The sequence below is a fragment of the Arachis hypogaea genome, chromosome 19 (assembly GCF_003086295.3).
Source record: "Arachis hypogaea cultivar Tifrunner chromosome 19, arahy.Tifrunner.gnm2.J5K5, whole genome shotgun sequence".
Lineage (NCBI taxonomy): Eukaryota > Viridiplantae > Streptophyta > Magnoliopsida > Fabales > Fabaceae > Arachis > Arachis hypogaea.
The window spans coordinates 424,848-441,699 of record NC_092054.1 but is presented as its reverse complement, the minus strand read 5'-3'; the positions used below and the strand labels follow the sequence as shown (position 1 = coordinate 441,699).

Below are 16,852 nucleotides of genomic sequence, written 5' to 3'. Positions count from 1 at the left end.
TGAAAATAGCGCCTTCATTTATGTGGGAATAAAGTCTCAAACAAGATTCCATGTTAAAAAGACGTTCAGATTGTTACTATTAATTAAAATTATCAATACGATTAAAACATAAAAATATAATATCATGACTAAATAAATCATAAATTAAATAATCTTAATAAAGAAGTAATAAATTTTATAAAGCTTATACATTTTTATTAGAGTAAAGTATCGTTTTTGTCCTCAACGTTTGTGGTAAATTCTATTTGTGTCCCTAACGTTTAAATCGTCCTATTTGTATCCTTAACGTTTGTAAAAGTGATTCAATGTTATCCTGCCGTCAATTACACATCATGAGTGCTTTAGTTTGAGTTTTAAAAATCTCTTCTTGAAGTTAGAATACAGATGTCTGTGATAGAATCTGTTAGAATATAATTAGGATCAATTAGTATATCTGAATATTTATTATAGAATATTACGTCTTTATTATTACGATTCTCTTAGTATCTATAAATACCCTTTGATATTATTTCATTCTACACAACTTAAGTACACACAAATCCTTCCTCCAATTTAATTTCTTATTTCTAACATGGTATCAGAGTCATGGTATCCTCCTTGAAGAGAATAGGTTGTTTTCCTTGAGATGAAATCATCGTAGTTTTTGCACTTTATTTTTTATGCCATTTTTTCTTACCTTTTGTCACTCTATTGATACTTTTTCACCTCAACGACTAGCCTATTTTCTCTATCTTGTGTTTTTTCGAGTCAAATTATCAAACACCATTGTCATCCGCTGCTTACCTATTCTCATGAAGAAATCATATAGTTTTCGTTCTCTCATGGCAGTTCCGTCTGCGTTCTCTCGTGGCAGTTTCATCTGCATTCTCTCGTGGCAGTTCCGTCTGTGTTCTCTCGTGGCCGTTTCATCTGCGTTCTCTCGTGGCAGTTCCGTTTGTGTTCTCTTGTGGCAGTTCCGTCTGCGTTTTCTCGTGGCAGTTTCGTCTGCATTTCGTCTATGTTTCCTTGTGGCAGTTCCGTCTACGTTTCTTTTTGGCAGTTCCGTCTGCACTTCCTTCAGACAAGCGGCAGTTTCGTCTGCGCTTCCTTCAGACAAGCGGCAGTTCCGTCTGCGCTTCCTTCAGACTAGCGGCAGTTCCATCTGCGCTTCCTTCCGGCAGTTCCGTCTGCTCCCATTTTATCAATTTATGTAGTTTTTTTTCTATTTATTTCGTTGTTTTAAATATGTTTCAAACTCAAGTTGTCACTTGTCACTTGAGTTTGAGGGGGAATGTTAGAATATAATTAGGATCAATTAGGATCAATTAGTATATCTGAATATTTATTATAGAATATTACGTCTTTATTATTACGATTCTCTTAGCCCCTATAAATACCTTTCTATATTGTATCATTCCAGATAACTTGAATAGACAACACACTCAATAATATACAAATCATTTCTCTAGTTTAGTCTCTTATTTCTAACAGAATCGATGATCTACTCCGAAAAATAGCTCATCAAATGTTGAAACTAATTCCTACAACATTTACATAATTCACTTTTCTAGGGACATAATTGAATCTAAACACAAATAGTGTGTATAATATTAAAATCGAACACATCCAAGTGAGACCTAATTGAGAATGAATATAACCAAGAGAGAATAATTGAAAAATATAATCATTTGTTAGTATAATTGATAGTAGGATAACATTGAATCACTTTTATAAACATTAAGGATACAAATAGGACGATTTAAACGTTAGGGACACAAATAGGACTTACCCCAAATGTTTGGAGACAAAAACGATACTTTATTTTTTTTTTTATTATGTAATTGAAACATTTGAAAATGTTTGGGAATTTGATAAATAAAGTTTTTACTAGCTAAAGTCCTTCTTATATATATGGATCTGAGCCAAAAGAAGGGGTGGCATTAGCTAGTAGTTAATTCAATAATTGAAATTAAAACACTTTGGTCATCGTAATAAAGTGCTAAATATAAGTAAGAGTGCAGCACAGTTGTGCGTGGAAGGGAAAATAAACAATGGTGAGGGCTCGTTGGGATTTGACGAAATGAAATGCACGTAATAGTTTTCCTAATGGCTCCAACCTCGTCCAAGAATAATGATACATGACATAATATAATTAAGATAGTAGTAGGCAATTGCATGTGCCTATGATATATATAAAGTTGGCAACAAAGATATGACATGTTGCTCCGATCCATTACGTGCATTGCTCTCAAATTGAAATACAAATATATGTAATCAATTAATTAAGTACCTAGCTACTTGCCTTACCATTTGCCACAATGATCAATCAACGATCAAATTGCTACACATATGCGACAGGCATATAAATCGCACAATTTGCATGTATCTGATACTTAAACTTGGAGACAACTTTAATAAAGACACTAAAAATGTCTTTTTTTTTAAATGTTTATATGTGTCATGTTATTATTGGACATCTTTTTTAAATCGGTTAATAATTTATTTTTTAATAAACTAAAATAAAATTGATTTATTATAGTAACAATAATAAACTCAATTGTCTGCATTATAATTATTAGACCCAATTTGATCCGATCGAATTACACAATCTAAATCGAATATCTTTAAATTTTTCGATAAAAAGATAAATATATCTCTAACTTTTTGTTTTGCAGACATTTGAATCTCTAAAAATTTAAAAATACAATTAGATTCCTAAAAAAATTGGGTTTATTGTTATTGTTAAACAAAATCGATTTTATTGTAAATAAAAAACTTAAAAATAACTGATTCATTAATACGTCCAATAATAATGTGACATGTAAGCGTCTTTATAAAAAGACGTTTTTCACGTCTTTACGGAAGCATCCCCACTTAACTTATTAATTAAGATAACAACAGCAAGCATTATACAAATCAGCATATTAAGTTGCACCAATAAATTTTTAATTTATGTTACGATATTCTGACCTAAATTTTTCTTTTTATGGACATGGACCTAAAGTTCGTATAATCAATATGATTATACATGATTGGTTCAAGTATGGCCTCCTCAATGAAGGTTGTTCCAAATTTGCAGCTATAATATGGTCAATTTGGCAAGATAGAAATATGGGTAATTTTTAGGGAATTTTTGGATCTGCTGGATCAATTGCATACAAGGCTCGCAGGTGCATGGTGGATTTTGAATATACAACTCAGAATCGAGTGTGTTGCATCCAGGGATTAAAATCTCTGTCTTGGTCTCCGCCAGAACCTGGTGCTTGGAAGTTAAATTGTGATGGGAGTGTGAACTTGGGAGATGATTGTGCTGGTTTTGGATGGGTAATTCGCGGTAGCTCCGGTCAATGGGTAATGGGATGCTCAGAAAATTCCTTTGGATCTAGTGTCATCAAGATGGAGTTGTGGAGTATATGGAAAGGTTTGGCTTGGGCTTGGGAGGCGGGTCTTAAGCTTGTTGTCTGTGAGACAGATTGCGCATCAGCTTTTGAGCTAGTGACTAGTTGGCAAGTTTCACTCTGGCATCTTGAAAAAGAAGTAATACAACTGATCTTTGACTTGAAGTTAAGAAGGGATTGGGATATTCGTTTTGAGCTTATCCCGAGAGAAACTAATGTCGTGGCAGATCGGTTGGCAAAGATGGGATCTGGAGGTAGCGGAGCTGATGAGGTTCACCTTTGGCACCAGCCGTCAGAAGTGGTTTGTCCTCTCTTGTTGTTAAGAACCTGATTTCTTTTCTTTTTCTTTTCTGCTCTTTTGTTTTTTCTCTTGGTTGTTCGCAAAAAAAAATATGATTATACATGGGTCCGTAGTCCTTACCCATAACATGAAGAGCCCCAAAACACTAAGCCATAAAGCCTGCACACTAAAGAAAATACACCTCAATAACAGTGTGCATGTATTAATTCTATGGAGAGGTTTTTATGATTTTGATATGTCCCCATGGAACAGAAAAGCCCAATGTCTGAAGCCCCCCAGCCCTATGGTCCTAACTCACATAGAAGAGGTTTTTTTTATCGATATAATGGCCCATTTATTTCGGCTTATGTTTGTTAATTTTGTCTCACGAACTCTACTTTGTAAGCCCAAGAAAACCAAAACTCTGTCGTCAGTTTTTCTATTCTGGTCAACACTTCTTAGTTTTGCGCTTTTGACCCCCCAATGTAGGGTTCTTGAACCACACACTGATACTGAAAGTGCTATCCATCTATGATGTATTGATGTTACAAAATTTCTAATCTCTCACTCTGACACAAAAAAAAAAAAAAAGATGGCACATTGGTAGCACCAATTTCCCTGCTTTTCATAACGTATACTAAGCAATATAAATCCCAACGGCATTTTCAAAACTATAGTATTAAATTAAGAAAGGAAAGCTTTTTTCTTGTGCTAAAAACCTTTCGTCCGCGTTGAAACTTGACGCAAAACACAGCAGTATTAAGCTCATGAATGTGTAATGACAAGTCACTATGAGCTGGTGCTGCTGCATCTTCATCATTTTGCCTCTTATGATAATACAATGAATGACTAATAAATAAACAAACAAATTAAACATACAATAGACGCATTTGTTTCTTCTTCTAGATTAAGAAACTGCCTCATTTCTTCTTCTAATAATATTAAAAATCGAATACTAGTGAAGAAACCCATAAATTTAGCAAGTGATCTGGATGGATTTGTTATTGGCAAGAATAGCAAAATAATATCGGAAATTAATTAAGGAAATTTTGTTTACCATTTTAAAATATTAGATTATAGAAATAGATGGATACTCAGGTGCAGTCGATTTCACGTGAAGTTGATAGTTGAGAGCCGTTAAATAGTTTGACTGATTTGACTAAATTTTCATGTAACGACTCTCAACTATCAATTTCACGTGAAGTGGACTGCACCTGAGTTTCCACCGTAGAAATAACGTAACGGGAAGAGAGAGAGAGAGAGAGGACCCAAAACGCACGAAATACAAATAGTGAATTGGCCCGCTCAGTGGTGTAGTGTGTCGTTTTCAATTTGATTCTCTCTCATTCGTTTGTTTTGCGCACAGACACAGTCTCCCATGGTGACGACGCTTCTCTCTCTGCTTCTGCTGCTTCCATGCCTCTCTTCCGCTGCCGATCCTACCGTTAACGCTGACCTTCGCTTCTCATACAAAACTCTTTCCCCCCTCGGTCTTCCTCAACGGGTTCGAACATACATTCACTTCATTTCTCATGCTTTTCTGTGTTTCTACCTCTTCAATTTCACTAAGTCTTAATTAATAATGCGTTTCCAACTAGTATTTCGAATTCAGCTCGTAGAACAAGGAAAAAAAAATCACAAGCTACATCTCCGTATATTTCGCTTTTATGTCTAAAGATTTGCATATGCTCAGTTCTTCACTTGTTCTGCTATATATATTTCTTTGTTTTCCATGCGAAACTGAAGCTGTCTTGGCCTTCTAGATTTGGTGGATATTGTTTCGTGAGCTTTCATGGGAGATTTTTCGTTTTATTTTATTTTATTTTTTGTTAATTTTCTATGTTTATTTTTGTACTTTTAGTTGATTTTGTCCCTAAAATTTAATATATCATGTTTGAAGAAAATTGGATTAGAATTTGGCTCACTTGAGTGATAAAATCTCTCTGCAGGTCATAGCTGTCAATGGTGATTTTCCAGGGCCCTTCATCAACGTTACGACTAATAACAATGTTAATGTGAACGTCCACAATGATTTGGATGAAGATCTTCTCGTTACATGGTTGCTTCCACTGTTACAATCTGTAATATTCACTGTGTTGATATATTCATGAGTTTAACAAGCTTGCTACAAATGATGTTGACAGGTCTGGCATTCAAATGCGCCGCGATGCATGGGAAGATGGTGTTATTGGAACAAATTGTCCAATTCCTCCCAAGTGGAATTGGACATACCAGTTCCAAGTCAAGGATCAAATTGGGAGTTTCTTTTACTTCCCTTCCCTAAATTTCCAAAGAGCCTCTGGTGGTTTTGGTCCCATTGTTGTCAATAATAGGAATATTATCCCTATTCCTTTTGCACAGCCAGATGGGGATATTTTCATCATAATTGGTGATTGGTATACCCAGACTCACACGGTTTGTATATCTCTTATGTTAATCTTTCATTTGTAAGAATTCGTTTTGAAGTGTGTTGTGATTTACTTGTATTGTTTATGCATATATGAAACTGTAGGCTCTGAGAACGACACTTGATGGTGGAAAAGACCTTGGAATTCCAGATGGTGTTCTTATCAATGGAAAGGGACCTTACCAATACAACACCACTCTTGTACCTGCTGGCATTGACTATGAAACAATTAGGGTTGATCCAGGTATTACTGTCGCACTATTCTCCTTGTTTATCTTGCATTTTACTGTAGAAGTGGATGTAGCTGTTCGAATATTGACTGGAAGTACAAATATATTTGGCAGGCAAGACATACCGACTTCGAGTCCACAATGTGGGGATTTCAACTAGTTTGAACTTCCGGATTCAAAATCACAATCTATTGCTTGCAGAAACAGAGGGCCATTACACAATTCAAACAAATTTCACTGACTTTGATATTCATGCTGGCCAGTCATACTCTTTTCTACTTTCAACTGATCAGAATGCAAGTACAGACTACTATATTGTTGCAAGTGCAAGGTTTGTAAATGGTTCAGCATGGGATAGGGTTACGGGTGTTGCAATTTTACACTACTCAAATTCTCAGGGAAAAGCAAGTGGTCCACTTCCACCCCCACCAGATGATATTTATAACCCGGGTTATTCAATGAACCAAGCCAAAAGTGTCAGGTTTGCTACTGAGAAGCTATATTGCATCGTGCTTTAACCTTTGACTGACTTTAATTGTTTTATGTACCATATAAATAGAAAACATTTCATGTCGTTAAAATCTACAATAACAGCTTGTTCAGGAATGTGCTAAGTCAACTATGATTGTCTCTGTTTCATCTATTGGTTATGCATAGCCTGAATAGTAGCATCTTACTATAATCTTTTATGTAGGCTTATATAAATCAGAACTCAATAGCTTATGTTTTAAGTTCTTTACACTTGGTGACTTCATTCACTTGTTGACTTTTATGGTTTGAATTCTCATACCTTGTTGTGCAGGCAAAACACATCTGCTAGTGGAGCTCGCCCTAATCCCCAAGGATCCTTTCATTATGGATCTATCAATATCACTGATACATATTTGTTACAAGTTGTGCCACCAGTGACCATAAAAGGCAACGTTCGAGCTACTATCAATGGGGTCTCATTTAATAAGCCTTCTGTTCCATTTCGGCTTGCTGATCTGCATAAATTAAGAGGAATTTACAAGCTTGATTTCCCCAGTAAACCGATGAACAAAGCACCAGTAATCGACACCTCTCTCATAAATGCTACTTATAAGGGGTTCATTGAGATTGTACTGCAAAACAATGACACAACAGTGCAGAATTTTCACTTGGATGGCTACTCCTTTTTTGTAGTTGGGTAATAATTGTCTTTCTTTATTGTTTCTTTTTTTTCCTAAAGTACGATTTTATTCTTATCACTATTCATAATTGATTTTTTTGTTCAGGATGGACTTTGGTAATTGGTCAGAGAATTCTAGAGGTTCTTATAACAAGTGGGATGCGATTTCTCGCTGCACAACTCAGGTGCGTCATTGTTACAAGCATTCTTTGACAGTTCCATTTTGGTGTGCTTTTGTTGGATATTCAACTCTTGTTTCACCACTGAACAGGTTTACCCTGGAGGATGGACAGCAATCCTTATATCTCTAGACAATGTTGGAACTTGGAACCTGAGATCAGAAAACCTTGACAGGTGGTTCCTAGGCCAAGAAACATATCTGAGGATCGTCAATCCTGAAGAAAATGGTGAAACTGAGATGCCTCCACCAGATCATGTTCTCTACTGTGGCCCCCTCAAAAACTTGCAGAAGTACCTTCTTCAAACCCATTAGCCTTATATCTCATGCTTTCAAGTTGCAAGGACCATGCTCAATTTCATTTAGACTTGTCTTTTAGACTTTTACTAATTTTACTTAATTTATTATGCCTGCAGGCAGCAGAACCATTCTTCTTCTGCAGTCTCTGCTTTTGGAGGGAACCTCCTTTTATCATTACTACTGGCACTTTTTGCTGCGATTTTCATGTGTAACTAAGGATTCTATTTGCTTTTGTTTTCTTTCTTACATTACTCAATTGTAGTTAATAGGCCATTTAGTGGAGTTTGATTACTAACTTCTTGGTATAAAAAAGTAAAAATACACTTTGATTTCCCCCCCAAAGTTGAACAAGTATATATCTACTCTAATTTTAATTTGTTATTTAATCACACACTGTTTGAACAAAACGTATCTCTAGCACACACTGAGATGATTTTTTGTTTTGCGTGGAATGGTTTTTGGCTTGCGAGAAAAGTCACTATTAAAAATTTAAAATGGAGTAGCATGAGATAGTTAAGACTTTTATTTTTCTAACACTGGAATTGTTGGAGACCCAAATATTAAAAAAGAACCACATGTATGTTCAAGCAAGTATTGTCCATTTTTAATGATATTAGGTTAGAGTGGATTTGATTTGATAGATTTGTTAGGTGAACCTCTCTAATAACCTCAAAATTTAGTAATGAATTATGCAATTAGGTAATGGTTGCTGACATAGATGACATTTCCGCCTATTTAGGGTCAAATAATGGAGTGAAAATGGCACAAATATTCACGATTAACCAACGTATTTTCTTATTCCGGTTGACTAATGCCACTTATAACTTGAAATGCAACTATACAAGGATCTATGCACGCGCACATGGGTCTCTAGTCTCCGGTACAATGAATGTTAATATCGCAATCAAGCAATTGTATTCTAATCTACTCCATAAAATTAGTCGTTAGTTTTGGCTTTCCACGCACACTATCTCTCTATTTGTTTTTTTGTTTCTGGGATTGTTTTTGGTCAACTTCTCTTTTGGATTGAAGTTTTCGTTATTGAAAGCAACGATGTAGCTTTAAAAATAATGAAAGCCCAATGTACCAAACAATAGAATAGTCCATTATAAACTGGCCTGCGTAACTGTGCTTATGAAATCAAGATTTTTTTGAACGCATCACATTGTTTAATTATTGTTTGACCAAAAGATGACACATTGGTACTTGGTAGCACCAATTTCTCTTTGTCATAACGTATAACGGTATAAGCACTATCACACGTAAGGCTGGAAGTGAGTCAAGCCAACTCATGAGTCAATTCGAGTTCGACTCGTTAACAGTTCGATAAGCTAAGCTCGTGAGCTGGTGAGTCAAATTTGAGCCTGAAATTTAGCTCATAAATTAAATGAGTCGAGTTTGAGCTTAGATAAGCTCAGCTCATTAGTTCGTGAGCTGGCTCGATTATATATATATATAGGACATAAATAAAAAATTTATAATTTATTGATAGATAAACAATATATAAAATTGATCTTTTTAAATATTTTTAAAAATATATAAGTTATAATTTATTGATATAAAATTATAAATTATGTATATATGTTTCTCTTATTTGAGCCAGCTCGTGAGCTTTTGGTGAGTCGAGCTTGATCTTAAGAAATAAGCTCGATTGTTAATGAGCCGAGCCGTGAGCCAAACTCAATTTTCATGAGTCGAGCTTGAGCTTGGTCTAGCTCGGCTTAGCTCAGCTCACTTCCAACCCTATAATCACACATTGTAATTATCCCAATGGCATTTGCAAAATTATACTATTAAAAATCAAAAGCTTTTTCTTATACCAAATTAAAAAAGCTTTTGTTCACGTTGACACAAAACATAGCAGCAGACTGTTATGGGTTTGAGTTCCTTTTAGACTATTAAGTCTTCAATTGTTAGCTAGGTAACTCAGTACCATACCAAAAAAAAAAAAAAAAGAGCTAGGTATGTAACTCTGTAAAAATGTATCAATTAAAAGTAATTGGTGAATTCTTTAATTGGTTTTAAACTGACCCAATTCAGAAAAATAAGAATTCCCTTTGCATGCACAATAATACCTCCAAATCCAACATTAGGTGTAGATTTGCAGCACTTTATATATGTGATTGTTATTACATAGTGCTATTCTATCTATGCAACACAAACTTAGACATAGCTATGTATTGTCATGATCTTAAAGAAACTGTTGTAAAAGTCTTTGAAGTTACGCATACATATATATATGAAGGACGCCTTTGTGGCTCTATAATAAGTGGCTATGACTTGATGACACATCAAATAACTATATATATTCAATGTTTTGCTTGCCTTGTAAACCTGTGAGAGATTGTTAAGGCATAATGTATGTATTGCGAGACTTGGCAGCAAAGCATGCGTGCTATATATCATAATTTGTTGCCATTTGTAATTGGGACCGGATCTCAGTGGTTAAGAAAAAACCTCTCCTTAATATACAAAATTAAGTTCCCTAAACTCTTTATCGTATTAGCATATATAGCCTTGATGCTCCACCAAGGACCATAACCAATCATTACAGTGTACCTACTTTTAATCTCTTGTTTCCTTTAATTCATTTGTACATGAAAAAGTATAGGGTACCAACATATATTAAGACACTTTCATTAGACACAACTATAAAAAATATATTTTTATTAGACACATCCACAAAGACACTTCCATTAAACACAGTTATAAACAAGAGTTGGCAGAAGTTGACAAAAATGTTGTTGGTAACGTAGCGGGATTGTACATACATATATGCCAGGGTGAATAAAGGAAAAGATAACAATATAAGTCTACTGAAGAATTATTAATATAAGCTATATATTAACTGTTTAATTTGTTTGAAATGCAAGATACATAGAGAATAGAGATATATATGAACAGATGTTTGAACATGGACTACTAAATAGAGCCCATGATTCATGGCAAACAATAATTAATAATACAACTTTAAACCCTAAAAGAAATGTGTAAATCCTGCATGGTTTTACCTCTTTAGGGAAATATATGAATTTCTACTGATTGGACTATATATGACTGACTATTTGAATAAACTTTTAACTTAATTAATCCATGCTAATGTAAAGTTACAGTCATTTCGTTTATTATGTACAGGAATTTGAACAACCAACACTTGGATCCGTCTTGGTTAATCAATAATAATAACCCTGTTAATTATATTATTTTGTATATATGTATGTACCCATGTATCCAAAACGAATTGGAGCAGAAGCAGAGAATTGAAGAGGCACTATTTCCACACGTCCATTATTGGACAGCTTGAGTTTGATGTTGAGGCACCATTATCATTATTATTATTATTAGTATTTTCTGGCATCATCAATTCTTGTTTGGAGACATGATGATCTTCTCTAAGCTGTGATGAAACAAACTTGTCAACAAGTCTCCAATCAGCAGCAGCAGCAGCAGCTGAAGAAGAAGCTTGCTCTTCATTTAAATTTCCATAGAGTAGTGCCTGATGATGAATTAAGCTTTTCCCTTGTTCTTGAAAAGCAGTAGTTTCATTATTATTAATAGCAGCAAATGGTGGTGCCATGATTGGATTATTGTTATTTTGATGAAGAAGTGGAAGATGATGAAGAGGCAAGTTGTTGTTGTTGTGTTGTTGGTAGAAGACATCACAGTTATTATTAGGGATTAGTTGGTGCTTTGATGAAGAAGAACAAGAGTTGTCAAAGTGATGATCTGGTTGTTGGTGCATGAAAGAGGAGTCATCATACCAAGTGCAAGAAGGGGAATCATGATCACTCATCTTACGCATAATGGAAGTCACTCTCTTCTTGAACACTCTACACACAACCCATCCTTCTTCCTGAGGAGTAGCAGCCGCAGTTTGATCCGTTTCAAGACGATATTCGTGCATAATCCAATCAGATTTGAGGCCATTAGGGGCTCGACCTTTGTAGAAGACGAGAGTCTTTCTCATCCCAATCAAATCATGCTTGGAATATATAGCTTTGTCCCTCCCTGTTGCTTTCCAAAACCCTGCTGCAGTTGCTCTATTTGTGCGAGTTCCTGTTGGATATTTTTTATCTTTATGGCTAAAGAAGTACCACTCATTTTGCTCTTCTGTTCCTAGTCTGCATAGCTCTATATATTCATCAAATTAATAAGCATCTTTTGTTAAATAATTAAATCTAAGTAGTACAATATGTATGTTACCTTGAAGATCCCAGGGTTCGATTTTGTAGAGATCAACATCTTTGATGACATCAAGGTCAATCCTAGTTGAATTAACTTTTTTTCTAAGGTAGTAATCAACGAGCTCTTCATCAGTCGGATGGAACCTAAAACCCGGTGGAACATGACAAAATGTATTCATCTTCTCTCTATCTGATTCTGATCAATGGTTAATCTGCAATTCAATAATTCATTTTAAGATCAATAAAACTCATCGTCATGATTACATTATGCGGCGTTATATATTAGACACATGCACAACACAATATAGATCACAGTATATATTATTTATTTGTATATTACTGCACATGAATACTAAAGTAATTAATGCCACTCATTGCTGTTCCCACTAGTTCATGACCCATGCTTCCAAATGATACAAAGTAACATGCTCAATCACAAAACCAGACACAAATGGGAAATGGCAAATCAAGAACATGTTTGGGAAGAGTAGAAAAAAATAGATTATTAACCAATAATTTCAGCTACCATACAACTTATAAATAAAAGCAACGCTCTAAAACTTATTAGTATAAGTAAAAGTTTATTTTTTTCAATTTTAATGATTTTATTAATTTGTTATCAACTATTAAATATTAAATAATATTATTTCATATCCATTTTTTGTAATTGTCCACTTAAAAATAACCTTTTTTCATACATTCAAAACATAGTAAATTATCTTAAAATTACTTTTCAGTTAAAATATTTAAACAAAAATTGATTGTCGCTATCTTTTTTAATTTCTAAGTGTTCCAAACATAAATTAAGAATTGGGACATAGATATGAGACAATATTATTATATTGACTAATTAGCTTAAGTAATTTCTTCGAAAGGAAAGCATGAATGGTGACTGATGAGTATTATATATATGCAACTAAATATGAATATTCTCAAAATATATAGTTTAAGCTAATTAATTAAGAAGCAAGAGACAGCACAGAAATGCCAATGAGTAATAACTCAAATGGCATAATCTCCCCATACTTAATTAAGAGGTTGCGGGTTCGAGTCTTATAATTTTTTATAAAAAAAAAAAAAAAAAAAGAGACAGCACAGAAATTAAAGTACGATGAGAGAGCTCACAGAGATGAAGCAAGGTAATAAGAGATGAGGGTGGTGCAGTCACAAATCTGCCTCCCAAGATCATGAAGCTCCTAACTCAGACAAATGTCCTCAATGATTTGTTGGTCTACTTTGATTCTTGTGCAACCTATGATGTTGTTGGATCAAGTATAGAGAATGAAGTAGCTAGCCCTAACCCTAAACAAATAATTGTGTGTGTTTGGTTTTGTAGCAATGAAACTAAATAAAGGATATGATCTTAGGTGATTCTATAAATGGATGTATTGTATTTGTGTCATGATCCATGTCTCACTGTCAGGACTGAATTGGTGGAAAAGCTTTTAGAAGCGAAAGCGGGCAAAAAAATGTGGCAGAAAATATGGCATAAGGGATCACAAAGTGTTTGTTTCTACCCGCCACCAAACAAAGAGTGCTTAACAAGAGAACATGCTAGCTAAGGCCTAAGGGTCTTTTTCTATCTCTATATACTAATCTTTGCTATTAAGCGCTGAATGAATGAAAGAGGAACTAACGTAACGGCTCAGACCAATCACCAAATCTTAAAAGAAAGAAACAAACACAAAAAGGGATAAGTTGACGTAATGGAGCAGCCAGCTTCCACGCCCACACTCCTTCATAATAATCATCATCTTCATCTCTTCATCTACCTAATATAAGTGTAATTTGTACCATTATTATTGGTTTTTCATATTTTACAACATTTATATATATATATATGATGGACAAATGAAAGAGCTATAGTGAGTTGCTGAAAAGTGTGATGGTTAATTAGTTGTTGTTGGCCTTATAATAATTAGACTAATAATATATAATTCACCTTTTGCACAACATCCTTTATAAAAGTGGCAATCATCATTTCATTCATTTGTCTTAACTCATACAAAAGATAGAATACATCGAGTAGGTTATAATTGAAATAATAATTTAATTTAATTTAATTTAATTTAATTTCGATCAAAGACACACAAATAATAATTTCTCTCGCTTGCTCAAATGTACAAAAGAATGAACGCTGAAAACAAACTACACGAGAATCAGAGGCCAGAGCTGAAGGGAACAGATGTGGTAGGCAACCAGGTGCGACCAGCAAGAAGAGAAGTCACAGTGAATTGTGACGCTTCTTTTGGGTTTGATATCACATGAAAACCGGGCCATTTCACTCTTTTGCTTGTATCGGAAGCAGGCCCAGAATTCTCGTACTCTCCGAAATACAAAGTATCCTTGGCAAAGTCAGATCCATTCCATTCATCCCAGCCCAATGGGCTTATAAGAGAGTCCAAATAAGTCCTCATGACAACAACCCTAGCGTTCTGCTGCCAGGGCCGGCCCAAGAAGGTCTGAACCTTGTCCAAAACAGGAACGAGATCCGGTGCGGCTTTGATAACTGATTTGTGGATGGAGATGCCGGTGTTCTGGAAGGGATCCCCTCGGCCCTGTGCGGTGATGGTGTTGGCCTGCCCATCCAGGGGCTTTCTTGCAAATATGTGACAGTTTTGGAAGACCACGGCGGCGTTGCCGAAGATGAAGTCAACGGTGCCGTAGATGTAGCACTGTCTGTAGAACTGGCGCTGCGCGTGGGCCATGAGCGTGTCTTGGTAGCCCACAATGCCGCACTTGTAGAACACAGAGAGGTCGGAGGCGGATCTCAGGGCCACAGCTTGGCCCTTGCGTGGGCCCGCGGTGTTTTGGAAAGTGATGTCTCTTGCGATGAAGTGAAGCCCATCTATGCCGGCGGTTGCGGAGCTGTATGTTGTGTAACCGTCTTGAGAGCTTCTGCTGCCGGTAATGATGGTGTTTCTCATGCCGTCACCAAACAGCATCACGTTATCGTTGTTTTTCTCCACCTCTATGTTTTCTTTGTATACTCCTTTTGTCACGTATATTACAAATCTGCTTGTCTTCACGGTTCTCTTCGCCGCCGCGTTCAGCGCTTCTTGCACCGTCTTGAAATTCCCCGATCCGTCTTTCGCCACCACAACGTGAGCCTTTATCGCGCTAGAGCCAGATTGAAGAAGCTTCCTTTCGTGACCGGAAAACCAGCTTGGAAAATCTTCTTCTGTTTCTTGTTCCTCTGCTTCTGGTAATGTGCGATTTGCATGTGGTTGTTGTTTCATCATCTTGACGAAATCCAAGTTGATGGCTAAGCTATTCCTCACCATCTCAGTGACATTGGTGTTCTTAGATGGAACCTTGAAATCTTGAACGCTGAGTTCTTGTGCACCCGTTTGACACGTTTGGATGTTTGTGAGAGCAGTGCTGAGCCATGTTTGTGCATCAACTGCTGAACAGTTGTTGTTGTTAAGGCATTCCAGGGTACGCTTGAGATGGAAGATGGTGTCGTCGTAGAGCTTCAAGCAATCGCCATGCACAGCTTCATGGTTCTTTGTCTTGATCAAGTTTTGGTCCAAACCATGTGCTTCCTTTTGCATCATGGTTGCTTCCTCTAATGCAGATTTCACAAGCATCCTCCTCAACTCGGTTTTGTGCTTCATTATTGTTGTGTGCTGTTGGTTGCTTTGACCTAAGTAGTACTTGCATGTTCCAGGGTGTGGCGTTAGGTTGCACCACCAATCAATGTTACCAGAAGAATGAGAAGAAGAAGAAGAAGAAGAAGGAACTCTTCTTGATGCCGATAAGACAAGTGAAGATACCAGCAATAACAGCCTGACGATGACCATTGTTCTTCTCATGATTGCCTTTAGTTTTCCAGTGAATGAATGAATGAATGATACTGAATGTATGAAAGCTAAGAAACAATAATAATTAGGTCGAGTTCGATTGGTTGATGATTGCTCCAACAATGTGTTTTTGTTTTTGTTTTGAGTTGATTGGTTTTGGAATTTGGAGGGTGCTGACAAGTTTATATATGTATGTTTTTGGGTGTGGAGTGTGAATGTCAAAGACGCGTGTGTTTAATCCAATAATAATAAGATAATAGTGGCAGATAGAGTTCCATTACAATGCAAACTGTGATTATTGAGATTTCAAGTAAAGAATAAAAAAAGGAATAAAAGCTTAGCAGGTGCAAGAATGTCGTAGCTAGCTAGAACTAGAAGTCGCTAATTGCAAGTGCAAGAAAAACACAAACAAGTGTCTGTCGCTGAGAGCAAAATCTGAAACGAATCTTGGTTACCAAGTTATTATCTGCGACGGCTATGATGAGGATGAGGAAAAAAGGTTACGTTGAGTTGGTCCCAAGTTGTATGCTAGTTTTAATTTCAAAAAATGCATGCATAATGCTGATCAACAAAAATACTATATATTATCCATTAGTGAGCAGAATTCTTCAAGCACAGGTGAAGGAGCAGTTGCTTTGAACGTAGTAACCATTTTCACTTGCATTCAGTTGCATTCTTCTGCGTCTAATTCAAGCATGCATATCTCAATTCTGCCGTAACCCATGTGCTCTTGGTTGCACATTAAGCAATTCATAATTTCAAACATTTTGACTTTGCATTATATATATATAATTATCTTCACCAGGAAATAACTCCTTGATGTATCACCTTATATATCAGGTCTTCATCATATGTATATATACTTTTCCTAATATTAAAGTCGTCAGTTGTAAGTTCAAAATGAATGTACAATTAAACCAAAATATAACTCATGAGCAGTCAT

The 16,852-nt window shown here is 35.7% G+C and overlaps 3 protein-coding genes across 3 annotated transcripts; 1 reads left to right on the top strand and 2 right to left on the bottom strand.

Annotated features, from left to right (window-relative positions):
* The first annotated feature begins 4,894 nt into the window (after positions 1-4,894).
* Positions 4,895-8,264, top strand: LOC112752043 (monocopper oxidase-like protein SKS1). Its single transcript, XM_025801416.3, has 9 exons — positions 4,895-5,161; positions 5,607-5,716; positions 5,802-6,072; positions 6,170-6,308; positions 6,409-6,775; positions 7,097-7,462; positions 7,551-7,629; positions 7,716-7,915; positions 8,039-8,264. Exons 1-9 carry the CDS (start codon positions 5,036-5,038, stop codon positions 8,136-8,138), a joined length of 1,758 nt encoding a protein of 585 aa, XP_025657201.1. The 5' UTR covers positions 4,895-5,035; the 3' UTR covers positions 8,139-8,264.
* A 2,536-nt stretch (positions 8,265-10,800) lies between these two features.
* LOC112752044 (NAC domain-containing protein 105) lies at positions 10,801-13,823 on the bottom strand. Its single transcript, XM_025801417.3, has 3 exons — positions 13,232-13,823; positions 12,126-12,318; positions 10,801-12,053 (listed from the first exon to the last, which is right to left on the bottom strand). Exons 2-3 carry the CDS (start codon positions 12,283-12,285, stop codon positions 11,194-11,196), a joined length of 1,020 nt encoding a protein of 339 aa, XP_025657202.1. The 5' UTR covers positions 12,286-12,318; positions 13,232-13,823; the 3' UTR covers positions 10,801-11,193.
* A 313-nt stretch (positions 13,824-14,136) lies between these two features.
* LOC112752045 (probable pectinesterase/pectinesterase inhibitor 59) lies at positions 14,137-16,070 on the bottom strand. The gene has a single exon (XM_025801418.3). The coding sequence runs from the start codon at positions 15,919-15,921 to the stop codon at positions 14,266-14,268; it is 1,656 nt and encodes a 551-aa protein (XP_025657203.1). The 5' UTR covers positions 15,922-16,070; the 3' UTR covers positions 14,137-14,265.
* Positions 16,071-16,852: the final 782 nt, after the last annotated feature.